The sequence below is a fragment of the Plecotus auritus genome (genome assembly GCF_963455305.1).
Source record: "Plecotus auritus genome assembly, chromosome: 2".
NCBI lineage: Eukaryota > Metazoa > Chordata > Mammalia > Chiroptera > Vespertilionidae > Plecotus > Plecotus auritus.
The window spans coordinates 145,265,953-145,286,895 of NC_137771.1; the positions used below are offsets into that span (position 1 = coordinate 145,265,953).

At 38.8% G+C, this 20,943-nt stretch overlaps 1 protein-coding gene across 9 annotated transcripts in view; it reads left to right on the plus strand.

Moving 5' to 3' along the window:
• The window catches only part of SENP7 (SUMO specific peptidase 7), a 215,885-nt gene that overhangs the window by 176,150 nt on the left and 18,792 nt on the right, over positions 1-20,943 (plus strand). For all 9 annotated transcript variants that reach the window (XM_080655696.1, XM_080655703.1, XM_080655700.1 and 6 more), the window contains 3 exons: positions 6,684-6,717; positions 17,906-18,085; positions 19,113-19,375. In XM_080655696.1, the coding sequence (XP_080511822.1) occupies positions 6,684-6,717; positions 17,906-18,085; positions 19,113-19,375 (477 nt within the window). The remainder of the gene's footprint in view (positions 1-6,683; positions 6,718-17,905; positions 18,086-19,112; positions 19,376-20,943) is intronic.

A 20,943-nucleotide genomic window follows, 5' to 3' on the forward strand; every position in this document is an offset into this window, starting at 1 on the left:
AGCCTGGCCTGCACCCTCTTGTAGTCCAGCACCCCTGGAGGATTGGGCCTAAGCTGGCAGTCAGACATCTCTCTGGCAGCCCGGGAGCCCTTGGGGGATGTCCGACTGCGACTTAGGTCCGCTCCCAGGGACATCCTTAGTGCTGCTGAGGAGGCGGGAGAGGCTTCTGCCACTGCTGCTGCGCTCACAGCTGTCAGCCTGGCTTGTGGCTGAGCAGAGCTCCCCCTGTGGGAGCGCATTGACCACCAGGGGCAGCTTCTGTTTTGAGCGTCTGCCCCCTGGTGGTCAGTATGCATCATAGTGCATACAGTATGCGTCGTTCCTGGTCATTCCGCCATTAGGGTCAATTTGCGTATTACCCTTTTATTATATAGGATGGAAGCAACAGATACATACATAGAGACTTAGATTATGGTAAAATGTACAATGAAAATATGTACAAAAAGGGTACATATGGGAATGAGTACCTGTATCTGTCTGGAGGAATCAGGGGTACTTCACATAGAAGACAGTGCATGCTTTAAGACATAAAGTAGATGTTTACTTGGTGATAGTGTGGGGTAAAACCTAATCCCAATAGAGTAAACATTCTGTACAAATCCAGCATATCCTGTGAACTATTAATAATGATAGCTTGTGATATAGTTAAAAATTGCTTTGATTGAAAGCTCAAGAGCAGTGTTCCCTGGTCACTAGTTTTCAGATATTAATGTTTTGCACATATTTGGGGTGATTTTACAATTCTTTTTCAAGGGATTTTTTTTTCTTTTCACTTTTCATTGCTCCCACTGCATTTTACTTTTTTTATTTTAAATTCAGGTTTAATCAGTTTTTTTGTTGAGTTCTTTGTAATGGCAAAAAATTGGATAACTTCAATATATGATGATAATTGATTTGCTGGAGAGGGAAATCAAATATAAATATTCAACAGTGGGTTGTTATTAATTAATGTATTAACTGTTATTACACAGTCAGATGGGCTTGTTATTGGCAAAAAATAAAACCAAACAAAAAACTAGAAATGAATAAAGGAGTAATTAAAAGAACACATATAATCTTGTTTATCTAGAGACAACTGCCCCTGATTCTAAATTGTATATCATTCTATATTCTTCATATTAGATATATATGTTTAAAACATACATACTGTTTTGTAGCTCACCATACTTAAAGTAATTTAATTCATGTACCTGTTTTAGGATACTTGGATTCCCTTGTCCTTAATTCTTGACTGTTAGACATTTCAGGTCTCCCAGCATTTTACTATTACAAATAGTAGGGGACTGCAGATATTCAATAAATGTAATAAAATATGTTTTAAAAGTTGGAACACTTCTTATAATTAAAGTAAAAAAAACTTAAATGTCTGATTGTAAGAAAGTGGTTTAGTAAGTCAAAGCAAATATATACAGGTAAAATATATGCATGTGAGCAAAGACTGAAAAGAATTAAATAAAACAGCTATGTTATAATGGAGAGAACATAAACAATTTAAAAAAATACAAAAATATAATTAAATTAAAAATTTAAAAAGTCTTAGCTTTGAGTTCTCAAAACATGTTTAATAATATGTTCTTTTTTAGACAAAGTTCACAATGCTCTGTAATTTAGAAATTAAAGAATTTCTTTGGAGGGGGTAAATATATTAGAGAATTAAATTCAGTCATTTTCCAAATGCTTAATGGGTATATATTGTTGCAGACACTGGAGATATTGTTCTCACTCTCATGATAGTTACATTTTAGCTGAGCTAGAAAATGCCTATAATGGTAAACTATTACATAAGTTAGAGCCATTTTTAAATAATTGGACATTGAAGTTATTACTACTCTTTTTAGTGTAGAGCAATGATTTGCAACCTTTTTCATCTCATGACACACATAAACTAATTACTAAAATTCTGCAGCACACCAAAAACAATTTTTTGCCTATCTGACCAAAAAATAGGTATAATTTTGATTGATTTACAAAAATAATAGTAGTAATTATCTACCCTTTTTGCTCCAAAGTGACTTTTAAAAAAATCAGGTGCCTACACTTGGCTATAAGGATTTCTGGTACCAATAATTAACCAATGAGAGACAACATTTTTATGCAACATGACCAATAAGATGCAATTCTATTATACTAGAGGCCCAGTGCATGAAATTCGTGCACTGGGGGTGGGGGGGGGAGGTGGTCCCTTAGCCCACCTGCACCCTCTTGCAGTCCGGGACATCCCTCTTGCAATCCTGGATCCCTCGCTCCTGACTGCTTGCCTGCTCACTCCTTACCGCTTGGCTCTCTGCTCCTTAGCGGCAGGCTCCTTACTGCTCAGCTAGCTGCTCCTTAGCACTGCCACAGATGTGGGAGAGGCTCCCGCCATTGCCACTGCCACAGCACTCGCCACCGTGAGCCTGGCTTCTGGCTGAGTGGCCACTCCCCCTGTGGGAGCACACTGACCACCAGGGTGCAGCTCCTGCGTTGAGTGTCTGCCCCATGGTGGTCAGTGTGCATCATAGCAACTGGTCGTTCCGCTGTAACGGTCACTTAGGCTTTTATTATATAGATAACACTAGTGCCAAGGTGCATGTATTGGTGCACATTGAAAGGAAATTAGAAGGTGGCCAGTGGGGCGGGACTGAGCAAGACAGGCAGACATGCCCTAGAGCCCAACTCATGTGGTCCCTCCCTGGCTGTTGCACCTGGGGTGGCACCGTGGCTCACAAGTCATCTGTGGAGTGAGCGGGGTCTGTGGAGTGAGCGGGATCCCTCCGGTAGGTGGGGTCCCTCGGCCTGGCCTCTGGGGATCAGACCGAACCCGGCTCTCCAACATCCCCTGAGGGGTCCTGGAAAACGAGAGGGTACTCTGCAAAGTTGCTGTCGCTTGGCACCTCCTGCATTGCGCGTCTGCCCCCTAGTGGTCAGTGTGTATCGTACCTACTGGCTGGTCGTATGGCCAGTCAGTCAGACAGTTGCTTAGCCTTTTTTTATATATTGATATATATTTATGGTTCAAGACAGGGCATTCACACTGGATGGCTATTGTGCTGGCTATTGTAATTTTTTAATTTAACGATGTAAGAGAAAAAGATCTAAATAGTCAGTATTGAATGTTTTAAAAATTCTTACGGCACATCAGTTGAAAATTGCTGGTGTAGAGAATGCTGCAATAGATGTGAACATTTCGTGTTTAGGCCCCACTTTGTTGATAGCAGGAAAATGTTTATTAATCATCTGTTATATTCAGAGAACTCCATTGGCTATTGTAACAAGTTATAAAAATAGCACTCATGTTCAGCCTTTTTCTTAAGTAGGTGTGAAGTGATTTCAGAGAACCGAGTTTACCTTATTGCCACAAAAACATCATTTTTTTTTCTCTCACAAAATTATTTTTCTCATTTTCTTAACTGGAGATTAAATTTTTGCTAGGAATAGGGCTTTCCCTTTCAGAGAGGTTACATGGTGGCTTAATCATCATACAAAGGTATAAGTGAGTATCAAATTCTTGCCAAGCTGAAAGGTTTGATAGGACAAGAATACTTACAGTGAAAGAATGAGAGAATAGCATAGAAAGTAGAGGCCAAAGATACATAGATGCCCTACTACTAGTTCATAATTTTGTAGTAATGACTATCAAATTTTAAAAGCATCACTCTTATATTCATTTTCTATCACTAGTTATTTTCCCATTTGCTAAGATATCTTTTATGAGATTAAAGACCCAGTGAAACATGTCAGAAAGAATTTGGCAGTGGAAAATACACGTCAAATATACAGGGTGTCCCCCCCAAAATGTATACACACATTGAGTGTAATTATAAAGGCAGTGTTTATTAAAATACATTTCATTTTCATTTAACAGCTGTCAGCTGTTAAAAGTGTGTATACATTTTTTTGGGGACACCCTGTATGTAGCAGTTGTGTGAAAGTGAGAATAATAAGGTGAATATGACTAAATTAAGTTAGATAATGTGCTTATTAATCAGACACTAGTATATAATGATAATAGTTCCCCTTGATTAAGGGACTTATCTAAAGCTGAGAGAAGTTTAGTAAGTTACTTAAATATCTACTTGCTATTTGTTTTAGTAGAGATAATAGAGGTAGGATTTGAACCCAAAGATCAGCTTTTAATTCATGTGCCATTTTGCTCGAATTTTGTGTTAGTGCCTGACTTACACTATGAAATATGAGTTTTATATTTGTGAAACTACAATATGAAATAATTTTTAAATTGGTAAAAGTAATGGAGTCACAGTAAATCTGTGATTTCTCTGAACATTGTTTCTTATTTATTTGGAACTCTGTTGACAGTTAATTTAGGTACCCATGTACCAAGACCATGTTTGATTTTGTTTTGTGCTTACAGACTGTACCCCTGGTTTGGTCAACAATTTTATAAATGTGTTGCTCAAAAGAGAAACCTAACTAATGAATAAATAAATAAATAAATAAATAAGCATGAATTCATTTGGCATTAATGGAAAAACAAATGTAAAAGTACAAGCCTATTTTAGATGGTACATGTAAGGTTTAGGTGCTATACAACCCTTGAGTGTTTATCATAAAAGCAACGTTTCAGGAGGTCAGATATATAGACAAGGTACCTAGAGAAATTAGTGTCCTGACAGAAGGAGCAGAAAGAGCAAGAACCTTGCTGAATCCTTAGTCTGAAGGGAATTTGTAGCATGGAACAAGGAAAGATGAATGCTGGGAATGTCAACAAAGCCAAAAATTACACCCTGTTTTGTGATTGGTTTATTTACTTGTCAGTGACACCTTATTTACCCAAGTCAGTGACATCTCTTGGCAGTTTCTTTTGAATTGTCTTATTACTTCTTTAAAAATTCAGGAAACATTTTTGAAAAATATACTAAGTATTACTTGCTTTTTAAAATGAGCACATTGAGATTTAAATTATTTACACAGGGTTCTTTTTTATTTAATTTACTAGAGGCCCGATGCACAAAGATTCGTGCAAGAATGGGCCTTCCTTCCCCTGGCTGCCGGCACCGCCTTCACTCTGGCCTGAAGCTGCCTTTCTGCCTTTGCTTCCGCCCTGAGCTGTCTTTCCGCCTTTGCTCTGGCCCAGAGCCGCCTTTCTGCCTTCCCATGCTGCTCAGAGACCCGAAGCGGCTAGGGCAGTGCGGAATGCCTGCATCGTTGCCATGGCGATGACGCAAGCATCCCACCCCCAGCCACTCGGTGCCTGTGTATGCAAATTAACCCGCCATCTTTGTTGGGTTAATTTTCATGCTCACTCCTGATTGGCTGGTGGACGTCATGAAGGTACGGTCAATTTGCATCTTTCTCTTTTATTAGTGTAGATTAGGGTGGCATCCTATCTAATAAAGAGGGAATATGCAAATTGACTGTCACACTGTCACAAAGATGGTGGTGTCCATAGCCACAAGATGGCAGTGCCCAGTCCTCTCAGCTCAGCTGGAGTCCCCCAGTCCTTTCAGCCCCACGGGGGAGGGTGGGTGGCAGATGCACAATGTGGCCAGACCCGCCCTCAGCCCCCCAGCTGCCCAGGGCCAGCCCGAGGCACAGGCAAGCCTTGGATGTCGACTGCCCAGCCGCCCAGGGCTGGCCTGAGGTGCAAGCAAGCCTTGGATGGCAGCTTCCCAGCTGCCCAGGGCCACCCAAGGCTCAGGTAACCAGGGGCCGGCCAAGGCTTGCGCTGCCTGCAGTGGCAGCAGCAGAGGTGTAACGGGGGCATCGCCTTCCCCTGATCACTGGGTTGCCTCCTGGACTGTGAGAGGGGGCAGGCCAGGCTGAGGGAACCCCCTTCCAGTGCATGAGCTTTCATGCACTGGGCCACTAGTTAGTTAATAAAAGTATATAGGCTTTAGGGGTATAATTCTATAATCACCTGTATTGTGTGTTCACCCAAGTCAAGTCTTCCATTACCATTTATTTCCCTTTAACCTCTCCTGCCTTTTCCCCTCCCATCCTCCTTTCCCTCTGGTAATCACCATACTGTTATCTGTCTGTGAGGTATTTGTTTGTTTGTTTGTTTGTTTAATCCCTTCACCTTTTTTACTCAGTCCTCTACCCAGTCCTCTATCCCCTCCTCTCTTACTGCTGTCATTCTATTCTCTGTATCCATGAGTCTGTTTCTATTTTGTTTGTTAGTTAATTTTGTTGATTAGATTCCACATATACTAGTAAGTGAAATCATATGGTACTTGTCTTTCTCTGACTGGCTTATTTCACTTAGCATAATACTCTCCAGGTCTATCCATGTTGTTGCAAAAGGTAGGATTTACTTCCTTTTTTTTTTATAGCTGAGTAGTATTCCATTGTGTAAATGTACCAGAGCTCTTTATCCACTCATCTACTGTTGGATACTTGGGATGCTTCCAAATCTGGGCTATCCTATATAATAAAGAGCTAATATGCTAATTAGATTGAACAGAACAACAGTCCTCTGGATGACCTTCTGGATGAAGCCAGGGCTGCGAGGTCTGAGTCCCTTGCATGAATTTCGTGCATCGGGCCTCTAGTTATAAATAATGCTTGTTCAGGATTCTTAAACTTTCAAAAAACTAAGTATTTACAGTGAAACATATTCTTGGTCTATTGATAAAAAGGCTGGAGTACTTTTAGTGTAGAGTTTGAATTTTGAAAATAAAATTTGAAAATTTGAATAGTAGCAACATTTTAAGTGTAATTCAGTTTTTGTATTTTTCCTGTAGTTCACGCCGAAGTATGTTAAGATCCCATTTCAAGGTAAGCTATCATTGTCTTATGACCACTTTTCACTGTAATTTGTAGTATAAAATAACTGGTCAGCAAAAATTCTGAAATCTTTCTGCAACAAGTTTTCCTTTTTTTTTTTTTTTTCTCGGTATAGAATTTAAATAAAACCAAGGTTCATAATGTTTTTCAACATAACACTTTTTTTAGCAGCTTCAAAAGGAGTTAAAATGTTTTTAAAATACTGAAAATAGTATACTGTTATTTTAATGACTTCAACTTAAGTAATATTAAGGGACTCATGATAATTTCTTAGGCTTAACAGAAATGATGTTTTGTTTTGTGTTTTTTTTTTAGCTTTGATTTCTTTTTTCCTTTCTTCCTTCTTTTTTAAATTAAATCTTTAATGTTCAGATTATTTCAGTTGTTCCTCTTTTTCCCCCCCATAGCTCCCCTCCACCCAGTTCCCACCCCACCCCACCCCACACCCTTACCCCCTCCCCCACTGTCCTCATCCATAGGTGTATGATTTTGTCCAGTCTCTTCCCAAACCCCCCACACCCCTTTCCCCCTGAGAATTGTCAGTCCACTTCCTTTCTATGCCCCTGATTCTATTATATTCACCAGATTATTCTGTTCATCAGATTTTTTATTCACTTGATTTTTAGATTCACTTGTTGATAGATATGTATTTGTTGTTCATAATTTTTATCTTTACCTTTTTCTTCTTCTTCCTCTTCTTAAAGAATACCTTTCAGCATTTCATATAATACTGGTTTGGCAGTGATGAACCCCTTTAGCTTTTTCTTATCTGTGAAGCTCTTTATCTGACCTTCCATTCTGAATGATAGCTTTGCTGGGTAGAGTAATCTCGGTTGTAGGTTCTTGCTATTCATCACTTTGAATATTTCTTGCCACTCTTGTCTGGCCTGCATAGTTTCTGTTGAGAAATCAGCTGACAATTGTATGGGTGCTCCCTTGTAGGTAACTAACTGTTTTTCTCTTGCTGCTTTTAAGATTCTCTCTTTGTCTTTTGCTCTTGGCATTTTAATTATGATGTGTCTTGGTGTAGTCCTCTTTGGATTCCTCTTGTTTGGGGTTCTCTGTGCTTCCTGGACTTGTAAGTCTTTTCCTTTCACCAGGTGGGGGAAGTTTTCTGTCATTATTTCTTCAATTAGGTTTTCAGTATCTTGCTCTCTCTCCTCTTTTGGCACCCCCATAATTCGGATGTTGGTACGCTTGAAGTTGTCCCAGATAGAGGCTTCTTACACTATCTTCATATTTTTGGATTCTTTTTCCTTTTGCTTTTCCGGTTGGGTGTTTTTTGCTTCTTTGTATTTCAAATCTTTGACTTGATTCTTGGGATCCTCTAGTCTCCTGTTGAGTCTCTATATATTATTTTTTTTTTCAGTCAGTGTATGCTTAATTTCTAGTTGGTCCTTTTTTCATATCCTCGAGGGTCTCACTAAATTTATTGGCCTTTTCTAGAAAATTCTTGAAAAACCTTATAACTGTGGTTTTGAACTCTATATCCAGTAGTTTGCTTTCCTCCATTTCTTTCATTTGTGACCTGTTTCTTTGTCTTCGCATTTTGGCTGCTTCCCTGAGTTAGTAGAGTAGCTTTGTGTGGTAGGTGTCCTATAGGGCCCAGTGGCTCAGCTTCCCCAGTTACCTGAGGTGGACAGTCTTGGTGCACCCCTTTGTGGACTGTGTGCTCAGCCTTGTTGTAGTTAAGCCTTGATTGTTGTTGGTATCACTGGAGGAATTGACCTCCAGGCCAATTGGCTGTGAGGATCAGCTGTGTCTACGATGGGAGAACTTCTGTGCTGGAGACACCCTTATGAGACAAGACTTGCTTCAGTGGGGCTTTAGTGCTCACTGAGTCTGCCCCCTGAGTGTGTCCCTTATGGATCTGAGGAGTTGTAATCCGGATGCTCCTACTCTGACTCCTGGGTACACTGGCTCTTGGATCTCCAAGGAGGTGCTAATTTAGCCTCTGCCTGAGGCCACCCAGCAGGAGCTACGGAAAGATCTGCAGATTTCTCTTCTTAGTTTGGGTTTTGGAAGTGCCCAGATGAGGCCCAGCTGTGAAGCAATGCAAGCTGCTGTGGGGCCTTGGGCCTTCTTTTGGATGTTCTGGGTCTCTCTGACTCAGCTGCAGTTTGGTAGGTATGTTTAGATTTCAAAGGACCAGGACATTCATATGCAAAAGCCTCTGTGCACAGCTTGGATGGGACGGAGTCTCAGGATGGAGCAAACAGCAATGGCTTCCTGTCAGCCCTGCCCTAAGAGGCCCCCGGTCTCAGTGTCCCTCGGTAATCACTGCAAGCATCACTGAGAGAAAGCCGCCCTCGAGTTCCACCTGCTGCCAGTCCAGTTTCTCCCCGTATGAGTCTGGGTCCCCAGAGTCTCACCCGGAACTGGAGTTCAGAGCAGTTGGAACTTGTGTCTCCCTGTGGATTGAAAAAGCCAGCTGCGTACTCAGTTGCCAGCCCTCTCCACGTGCGCGCTCCGTACCTCTACACTTTACTTCCGCTGCTCCTCTGAGTCTCAGTGTGCTTTTCTCTTCCCTTCCAGTTGTAGAATTTCCACTTAGCCAGCCTTCCTGTGGTTCTGAATGATGTCCGTTTTGTCTTTTAGTTGTAGTTTTGAAGTGGTTGTGCGAGGCAGCAATTTCAGGTGTTTACCTATGCCGCCATCTTGGTTTCTCCCAGAAATAATGTTTTGATAGCAAGACACGTTTTGGTATATATAAAAAGGGCATAAATAGGAACTGTAAGGAAAGAAGCATTAGGGAAATTTTAATGTATACAAACAGGTGAAATGTTTTATAAGAGAGATTTTTTTAAAAAAAATACCATTTTTTACCTGAATAATTTTAATAATTTTAATGCAAAGTAGATTGGGAAATATACCTGCATCTTGTAGAGACTCAGGCCATTTTCTCATTCTCTCTCCAACTGAAAAACTTTCAGAATAAATAATGACATTAAGAAAACAAGTAATAAGCAATATAAAGGATGCTTTGTGAGAGAGAAGAATGAAAAGGAAAATGTATACACAAATAGCATTTTAGAAATGAATCAGGTAACAGGAAGTTTTTGTTCCAAGACTGAAGATGTGATCAAAATAATGTAATTGAACTCCCCAGATACCCATGTACAAAAATCACAGCTATGTGGTATGATAATGAATCTATTAATTAGGAAGCTACTGTAAGTAGTAAGAATATATAAGGCAAAGAAGCAATATATTGATAGTCCTAATTAGGAAATTTTAGTAAGTTATTATGGGATGATATAACATTAGCTACTTAGCAGAAACAAAGAACTGTGATTAAAAAGAAAATAACAATTTCAGAAAAGATAAGCTATAAAGACCTGTGTAACAGAGTTATGTATCAAATTTTTTAAATTGAAGTATAATTGACATATAACATTATATTAATTTTAGGTATATAACATAATGACTTGATATTTGTATATACTGTTGACCTTTGAACAATATGGATTTAAGCTGTAGAGGTCCACATATACATGGATTTTTTTTTCCAGTTGGCCCTACATGTTTCTATGTTTTGTATCTGTGGATTCAACCAACTGTAGATTGAAAGTAGGTATTTTTGATCCATGGTTGGGAATCCTGGAATGCAGAGAGCCATTGTTTTATGCCATTTTATATAGGGGACTTGAGCATCTGCAGATGCTGGTATTGGCGGAGGAGGGGTACTCGATACTGGCGCCCATAACCTTCTTGTTCAAAGGTAAACTGCATTGCAAAGTGATCCCTGCAATAAGTCTAGTAAATATGCATTTCTATTTCAACTTACAAAAATTATTTTTCCTCGTGATTAGGAATTTTAAGATATCCTCTTCTAGCAACTTTCAAATATGCAATACAGTATTATGAACTATAGTCACCATGTTGTACATTAAATCCCATGATTTATTTATTTTATAGCAGGAAGTTTGTGCCTTTTGACCCTTTATCCATTTCACTTACCTCATTTCTCCCACCTCTGGGAATCACTAATCTGATCTCAATTTCTGAGCTTGGTGTTCTTTGTTTGTTTGTTTTAGAATCTACATAAGTGCCATTATGTGGTATTTGTCTTTCTTTGTCTGACATTTCACTTAGCACAGTAGTCGGCAAACTTGCGGCTCGCGAGCTGTGGTTTGCCGCTCTGTTGACTAATGAGTTTGCCCACCACTGACTTAGCATAATGTCTTCAAGGTCCATCCATCATAAATGGCAAGATTTCATTCTCTTATGGCTAAATGTTATTCCAATATCCACACAATATCTTCATCCATTCATCTATCATCGGACACTTAGGTCCTTTCCATTTCTTGGCTATTGTAAATAATGCTGCAGTGAATCTGGGAGTGCACATATCTTTTTGAATTAGTGTTTTTTGTTTTGTTTTTATAAATACCCCAGGTGGAATTGTTAGATCATATGGTAGTTCTATTTTTAAGTTTTTGAGAATGCTTCATACTGTTTTTCATAGTGGTTACACCAATTTTCATTTCCATCAACAGTGCACAAGGATTCTCTTTTCTTCATATCCTCACCAGCATTTATGTCTTATCTTTTTGAAGATGGACATTCTAACAGGTGTGAGGTGATATGTTATTATGGTTTGATTTGCATTTGCATGTAGTGATGTTGAGCACCTTTTCATGTACCTGTTAGCCATCTATATGTCTTCTTTGGAAAAATATTTATTTAATTTATCTGCTCACTTTTTAATCGAACTGTTTATTTGTTTTTGAGTTGTCAGAGTTCTTTATATATTTTGGATATTAACCCCTTATTAGGTTTATATTTGCAAATATTTTCTCTCATTCTGTAGGTTTCCTTTTTATTTTGTTGATTTCCTCTGCTGTGCAGAAACTTTTTAGTTTGATGCAGTTCTACCTGTATAGCAGAGCTACCTCTCATATTCTTACGATACAAACTTCACAAATGACATTTTAGGTTTTCATAGTTAATATTTATAATTTGTCTCAAATATTGCTTTCTTTAATAATTTTTCTATTCCAAATGATTTTAAAAAATCTTCAAAAAGGTTTATTTTTATAAACATTGGACAAGTTGGGAAAAGCAATACTGGTTCACTATTTGCTATATTATTTTTAAAAAATTATTTAAATGAAAAATTATGGAAAAATATTCTGTCACTGGTAATGGGTTTTTGATTTTATAATGGAAGAAGACAATATTAGTCTTCCCCAAATCCAACCTATGCTAAGTTTCTGTATAAAATTTTTTTTAAAAAAAACAAGACATGCATATAAATTTTTTCTTGTAGATGGAAAAGCTAGGGATCTAAATGTTTATTGTTTTTCTATAGCAGCTGAAATTTGATTTACCCATATTTATATTAGCTATTAATTATGTTTGGCTGTGATTTTTTTCTTCACATAGAAGAAACCCAGAAGTAGGCTGAAAGGGCTGGTGTAGTGTATTATGGTCATCAAGAGCACAGGCTTTTTTATTTTTTGACTCTTTTCATTTCTGACATGAGACTTTCATCCTCAATATTGTCTCATGGTCCATATGGCAGCTTATACTGTAGTCATCATGTTAATGTTCCAGGTAGAAAGCAGGAGGAAGGGGGAAATAGTTAATAGGACACATACCACATATCTCTTGACCTTAATTTTAAGGAGCCTTTTTAGATGTGCATGCTACCTAACTTCTATTTACATATTGCTAGCTAGAACTTAGTCATATGACCAAGTTCTAGCTAGCAATATCTATTTGCCAAGGAAGCTAGGAAATAGAGCTTTGAAAAGCTTGGTACCTTGCTTACTAAATAAAATTAGGATTCTATTGCTAAGGTCCCTATTAGTGGTTAGGCATAGTGATAGACAACTCCCACTTTCCATGTCTGCCATAGCTCTATAACAGAATAAACCAAATATTAGGGGAAATTTTGGTAATAAGGTAAGTATTTCTTACGATGGTGTGAAATTTCTTTTTTATTCATTTATAAAAGATTTTCTAGAGGGAGAAGGAGAATAAGAGAGGGAGAGAGAGATAAACATCTGTGTGAGAGTGATACATTGATCAGCTGCCTCCTGCACATCCCCTATCTAGGACCTAGCCTGTAACCCCGCATATGCCCTGACCAGGAATTGAACCAGCAACCCGCTGACGCACGAGAAGATGCCCAACCAACTGAACTACACCAGCCAGGGTAGTGTTAAATTTCTTTTTTATGGGAAAAATTTAAAAGCTGTTTTTCTTTTTCTTTTTTAAAACATATTTTTATTGATTTCAGAGAGGAAGGAAGAGGGAGAGAGATAGAAACATCAGTGATGAAAGAGAATCATTGATCAGCTGCCTCACATGCCCCCTACTGGGGATCAAGCCTGCAACTCAGGAATGTACCATGACCAGGAATCCAACCATGACTTCCTGGTTCTTAGGTCAACGCTCAACCACTGGGCCACACAGGCTCGTATATGGTCAATACATTTTTAACAAAGGAGCCAAGAATATATAATGGGGAAACCACAGTCTCTTCAATAAATGGTATTGGGAAAGCTGGACAGCCACATCCAAAAGAATGAAACTGAACCTCTACCTTTACTATATACACTTTAAAATGGATTAAAGACTGAATGTAAGACCTGAAAAAAAAATATAGACATTAAGTTCCTTAACATCCATCTTGGCAATGCTTTTCTTGGATTTGACACTAAAAGCAAAGGTTACAAAAGCAAAAATAGACAAGTTGAGCTACATTAAACTGAAAAGCTTCTGTACAACAAAGGAAACAACAAAATGAAAAGGCGCAACCTACAGAATGGAAGAAAATACTTCCGAATCACATGTCTGATTTTGGGTTAATATCCAAAATATATAAAGAATTCATTTAACTCAATAACGAACAAACAAAAATCCCCCCAAGAAACAAAAAAACAAATAAAGTTTTGATTGAAAAGTGGGCAGAGGAACTGAGTAGACATTTTCCAAAAATGACCAATAAGCACATGAAAAGAAGCTCAACATCTCTAATCAACAGGGAAATGCAAACCAAAAACACAATAAGTATCACCTCACACCTGTTAGATTGGCTGTCATAAAAAAGACAAGAAATAACAAGTGTTGTGCATTGTTGGTGGGAATATAAGCTGGTGCAGTCACTATGGGAAGTAATATAGAGGTTTCTCAAAAAATTAAATGTAGAATTATCATATGATCCAGTAATCCTTCTGGGTATACATTCAAGGAAAATGCAAACAGTATTTGAAGAGATATGTGCACCCCATGTTTATTGGAGCATTATTCACAGTAGCAAAGTATAGGAAAATCAAAGTGTCTATCAACGGATGGGTAAAGATGTAGTGTGTACACACACACACACACACACACATGCACACACACACACACATACACATGAATATTATTCAGCCATGAGAAACAAGGGCAACATAGATGGACCTTGAAGGTATTATGATAAGTGAGAGAAACCAAATAGTGCATGATATTGCTTATATGTGAACTCTAATAAAGCTGAACTCACAGAAACAGAGACTAGAATGGTGGTTACCAGGGCAGAGCCTGGGATGGTGATTGGGGGAAATGGGGAGATGTTGGTTACAGTAAAAACTCAATTCAAAGATGAATAAGTTCTGGAGGTCTAATATACAGATTGGTTATTATAGCTAATAATACTGTATATATACTTGAAAGTAGCTAAGAGAGTAGATCTTACATGCTCTCAGCACAAAAATGAAGTGGTAATTATGTGATGTGATGGAGGTGTTAGCTAACATTAGGATGGTAATTGCAATGCAATAAATAAGTGTATCAAATCAACATGTTTTATACCTAAACTCATAGTGTTATATGTCAATTATATCTTAACTAGAGGCCTGGTGCACGAAAATTCGTGCACTTGGGAGGTCCCTCAGCCTGGCCTGCACCCTCTCACAATCCAGGACCCCTTGGGTAGGGTCCCTAGGCCTGGCCTGAGATCAGGGCCTATCGGGGCTTTCCTTCCCCCAGCTGCAGGCAACTGGCCCCACCCCTGCTGCTGCCACTGCTTGCCATCTGTGCAGCACTGCCCCCCTCCCCGGCCACCGGTGGCCTCCCTCTGCAGGCGACAGGCTGGAGTGCAATGGCTTGGCTGGCCTGGGCCTCCCTCTTTCTTTGCTGGGGATGGGGCAGCCCTGTGAGGGGCCGTCTGCCTACCTGTTCACCTCTAACCACTTGCCTGACTACCTGATCACCCCTAACCACTCTGCCTGCCTGCCTGATTGTCCTAACTGCTTGCTTAGGGGCGGGGCCAGCCCGGCAAGGGGCCATTTGCCTACCTGATCACCCCTAACTGCTGGCCTGCCTACCTGATCACCCCTAACCACTCTTCCTGCCTTCCTGATTGCCCCTAACCACTTGCTTGGGGGTGGAGCCAGCCCAGGGAGGGGCCCTCTGCCTATCTGATCACCCCTAATCACTTGCCTGCCAACTTGATCACCCCTAACTGCTGGTCTGCCTACCTGATAGCCCCTAACCACTTGCCTGCCTACCTGATCACCCCTAACCACTTGCCTGCCTACCTGATCACCCCTAACCACTCTGCCTGCCTGTCTGATCTCCCCTAACCACTCTGCCTGCCTGATCGCCCCTAACCACTTGCTTGTGGGCGGGGCCCAGAGAGGGGCCATGCTGGTTCTGGTCTCTGGTTATTCTGGTCATTATGCTTATGGTGGCTGACCTTTTATTATATAGGATAAGCTGGAAAAAAGTGGGAGTCAGTATTAAAAAATACAGTAAAATAAAGAAGGATAGCTAGAGAGAGAGGGAGACAGAGAGAGAGAGAGGACTTCAAAAGGTGTAAGCCAATATGAAAGACTGTACAAAGTAATTAGAAAGAGAACAAAAGGGATAGAGATGAAAATAACATTTTTTTAAAAGAACCAGTAAAAAAGAAAGGAAGGAAGAAAGGTAGAGAAAGAGGGAGGGAGGGAGGAATGGAAGAGGGAAAGAGGAAGGGAAAGAGGGAGAGATAAAGAGTGAAGGAAAAGAGGGAAGAAGGAATGAAGTCAGGAAGGAAACAGGGAAGAAAAGGCAGGCAGGCATGCAGGACACAGGCAGGCTAGGAATATAGAAAGACAAAGACGGAACGAAATGGAGTGAGGAAAGATTGAAAAAGGCTATAAAAGAAGGAAGGGGAAAGATACAAAGGGAGGATGTGAGAGGAAAGAAGTTTAAATAGAGTGATGAGTCAGTAGGAAAGAGGAAAATATAAAAGAAGTGAAAGAAAATGTGAGCATGAGAGACAGGCTTTGAAAAGGAGGAACTAGTAAGAAAATTAAGTGCAATTTTGGACAGTGGGGAAAGAAATCTAAAAAGACGTCAGTTAAAATATTACAGTAAAATATAAGATGGATGGATGATAGATAGGAAGGTTAGGTAGGTAGGAATATAAAATATAGATAGAGCCATAGATAGGTAATTGATAGTCTATTGAAAGGAGCCAGTAAATAGAGAGTAAAGGAAAGAGGGGAGATAGGGTAGGATGGGACAGGATAGGAGGAGAGAAAAGGTAGGCTGGTATGCATGCAGACAGGCCCAGCGGGTAAATAGAAAGAAATGCAGAAAAGGAACAAGAAAAAGACATGGAGAAATGGAATAAGGAAAGGAAAGAATGAAAGAAAGAAGGACGAAATATGAAATAAAGAGATGTTTAAAATGGGTTAACTTATAAGAAAAAGTAAAAAAGGAATGGCTGGCATGGGAACATTAAGATAACTAGTTAATAAGTATTTGAATGCTTATTGTAAAATGCTTTCAAACTTCCATGTTCATATACATCACCTGGGATTTTTTGTTACACTGACAATTCTGATTCAGTAGATTTAGGTTGGGGCCTGATTTTCTGTATTTCTGCAGGCTCCTAGGTGATGTCAATGTCAGAGGCTGAGGACTACATTTGAGTAGAAGGTTCTAGATAATGAGGGGAGGAGTGCTAAGAAATTTATTTCAAGTCAGTACCTATCCAGGGTTTATACTTACTTAGCTGATATTTATATTCCTAGTTTAGCTGCTTGTTTTCTTAAAGTTGTACCGGATGACCTTTGGGACTTCTTTATACCAATTTTATATATTTCTTTGAATTTAAAAAAAGGGTCCTCAGAGAGGATTTTTAGGACAGCAAGAGGGAGGAAGAGTGATAATTCAGAGTGATTACCTAGAAGTTTTGAGAAGTAAAACCTTCAAGAATTTAAAAAGAAATATCATCTTAGACCACTCAGAAGCTCATATATACTCTTCTTGAGAATCTTTTCATAGTGGCTAATCTGTATAGTAGAATTAGACTGCATATGTTTTGGGAGAAGAAAGAGAGGCATAAATTGGCTTATGATAGCATTTGGAGGCCTGGTTGATAGTATTGACCAAGATAGAAATACATAATTTTCTAAGTTATATTATGCTTACTTTTCTGCATTAGTAAGATAGTCTTTTTTTTTTTTCTTTCTTCCCATTTTGCTAGTGTTAGTGGAATTTTTAGTAAGAAATCTCTCTGGACAAGGATTTTTATGCTATGAAAATTTAATTTAATATTTTTACATTCCTGGATATAACTGAGATCATATAGTGTGAGAGACTAAATTGCTACATTTAATTATTTGGTCTTTTCTAATTGTAATGTGATATTTGTTACTGTAATAATATTGTTTGAGGAATTTCAGCTAAGTTCAGTGAAGTGCACTGGAAATTATGCTTTTGAAAAATAATTCTTTTTGAAAATATAGTATACTAGAGGCCCGGTGTGCACCGGTGGGGTCCCTCAGCGTAGCCTGCGGGTATCGGGCCAAAAGCTGCAGTCCAATGCCGCCTGCCGCTCCTGCTTATCCCGGCCCCGCTGTGCCTGCCACCATCACCGCCGCTCGGTAGGCTTGCTGCTGCTCCTCTGCAGCCTCAGGGCTGCAGCAGCCAGCCGTGAGCCCTGCTTCTGGCGCTCGTCAGTCAGCTGAGTGGTGGTTCCGCTATGGGAGCGCACTGACCACCAGGGGGCAGCTCCTGCATTGAGTGTCTGCCCCCTGGTGGTCAGTGCGTGTCATAGTGACAGGTCGACCAGTCGTTGGTTGTTCGGTTGTTCGGTCGTTTGGTCACTTAGACTTTTATATAGATAGATTAGATAGTGTATAAGTGTTGTATTCCTAAATAAACGTATTAATTTGTTATATTTCATTTGTTTTAGTGTCCTTGAATGAGGTTTTATTGCTAGTGGATACCACACATTTAAAGAGGTTTGGGTTATGGAAAAGTAAGGATGATGATCACAGTAAAAGGAGTCTTGCTATCCTTTTCCTCTGGGTCTCATCACATTATCTTCAGGACATTCAGACCCAATTAGAAAACTCTATGTTAAGCCAGCAATGTGAGTATAAAATTATTTCTGAATGTCAGGATAACCTGAGAAGTCCTATAAATAAGTAGTTTTCTCCTAAAGTAATTTAATAAGATGTAATTTCACTGATTTGAAATTAAGTTCATTGAATTAAAAAAATTTATCCCTTAATATTATGTAAGATAAATTATTTATTCACATAATTTCTCCTGATACTTTTACTCAATCAAATGACATTATTTTCTGAAATAAAAGGAATACCTTATCTTTTAGTCAGTTACCATCCTTGGCTACCTTTCTTATGAGTTTCTTGCCCTGATTTCAAAATGAACTGTGACTGAGCTAATTAGTGACAAAGTTAAATAAAATACAGAAGTATTTAACTTCATCATTTTCTTTAGTTTCTAAAGAGAAACTCAGTTTACTTATATATCCTTTTTCTAAGACTGGATTGAGTACTTTTCTGTATGCTCCCATTATACTTACATGCATATATATGTATATGTATATGTATATTTAAAATTAGTTATTTTGCAATCCTAATTCCAAATTAATTGGGAAGATTTATGATTACATAGCAGAGAAATTGGAGAAATATAATTAGCCATTTATAATCATTATCAGGGAAGAGAATGTCATTTGAGACCACTGTTGAAATGATTGATTAAAGAAAATTATATTGAAGGAAGTGTTTGATTGGAACATTTTTTAAATTAATAAATTTGATATATGGAGGAGGGTAGAGAAAAATAATTAATTGCTTTGTTACCATTTATACATCCAGTAACAAATATTTACTAGACCTCCTAAACACCAGGTCCTAGAAATACAGAGGTCAATATCCTTGTGGAGTTTACATTCTAATGCAGTAAGGAGTCTAAAAATTGTCAATTTTGGTTCTAGTTACTAATGGCCTATTTTGTGATTTAACTTACCTGAATTACTTTGCTAGTGGTTATATACCAACCTTACTGTTAATAATAGTCAAGTTATTTTAATTATAATACCCTTGAAAAATAACGCTATTGATAAAAATTGTTGTTGTTTTTTTTAATAGCAAAATCCAGTGAATTCATTTTCCTTGAGCTACACAATCCTATTTCACAAAGAGAAGAATTGAAATTGAAAGATATTATGACAGAAATAAGTACAACCACTGGAGAATTAGAGCTTTCTTATCCATTGTCTTGGGTTCAGGCATTTCCTTTATTTCAGAACCTTTCTTCGAAAGAAAGTTCTTTTATTCATTATTACTGTGCTTCAACTTGTTCCTTCCTTGCTGCTGCTGCTGAAGAAATGAAGATGCAATCAATATCTCAGGTTAGCATATGATTAATATAATTGGTGAGGGGATGGGAGAAGATTTGGTGAAAATTCTTTTATTGAAATTAGGCTGATTTCAAAATGCTTTTGTCTAAAGGGCGCAATAGCCAACCTGAAAGAACTCCCAGTGCCAAAGCTAGAACAGTTTGATCAGCAAACTCAATAATGATAGTGTGTCATTATAACTAAAGAATAACATGAATACCAAAAAATCTATATTGATATAAATAAATAACTGGATTAATGAATACATAAATAATAAATGATGGATAAGGGACACGTCTTTCTTAGGAAAGTATTCCAATTAATAAATATAAAGAATGAGAGAAATATAAAACCACCATTAGAAAAATCATAGTATGATTGGGTGCTAAATTTAATGGGTGAAAATTTAAGGAGAAACAGGATATGTGCATAATCTTAAAATCTCTTCACCAATATATTTATTAATTACAAAAAGTAGTAACAGTGGAGAAGACTGGCAGACATCACCTTAACCCAAGTGATCCAAGTTAATATCACCAGTAATAAGACATTCTGACATAATACCTGTCACATCATCCACCGAGAAGGATACACCACTTCTGTGGTATTCTTCCAATATTGTATATCTTCAATCTAATCATGAGAAAAAACCCAGAGAAACCTGGTTACAAAATAACTGATTAATACTCTTTAAAAATACCAAGGTTATGAAAGATAAGGGAAGATTGAAGCATTGTAAGGTCCTGAAACAAGAACAAGATATCAGTGGAAAAACTAGTTGAAATCAGAATAAAGTCTGTAGTTTATTGTATAATATTATACCAGGGTGAATGTCTTAGTTTTGATAATTGTACTATCCTATATAATAAAGATGTAATATGCAAATGGTCGTTACACCGTGAAGTGTAATGACTGACCACATAACAACCGGAGCATGGATCAGCAGGAGGGTGGGGCAGCGAGCTATAAGTGGGCCGCAGAGAGCTACAGGAGGGGGCAGGGCAGCAAGCTATGAGGGGGGCTGGGAGAGGGGGAGTGGGAGAGCTATAGGAGAGCAGCAGCGAGCTACTGGCTACAAGCAGGCGGTGGAGAGCTACAGGAGGGTGCAGGGCAGCAAGCTATGAGGGGGGCAGGGGAGGGGGATGGGAAAGCTACAGGAGGGCAGGGCATCGTATGGAGAGCTACTGGAGGGCAGCAGTGAGCTACTGGCGAGCTACTGGCACACGGATGTGTATGCAGGGCTACTAGTGGTCATATAAGATGTTAATATTACTGGAATTTGGGAGAGGCTTGTTTTTTGCAACTCCTCTGTAAGTCTAAAATTACCTTGAAACAATTCATAGTAAGTTTAAATGTGCTCTTTTTTTTTTTTTTAAATATATTTTATTGATTTTTTACAGAGAGGAAGGGAGAGGGATAGAGAGTTAGAAACATCGATGAGAGATAAACATCGATCAGCTGCCTCCTGCACACCTCCCACTGGGGATGTGCCCGCAACCAAGGTACGTGCCCTTGACCAGAATCGAACCTGGGACCTTTCAGTCCGCAGGCTGACGCTCTATCCACCGAGCCAAACCGGT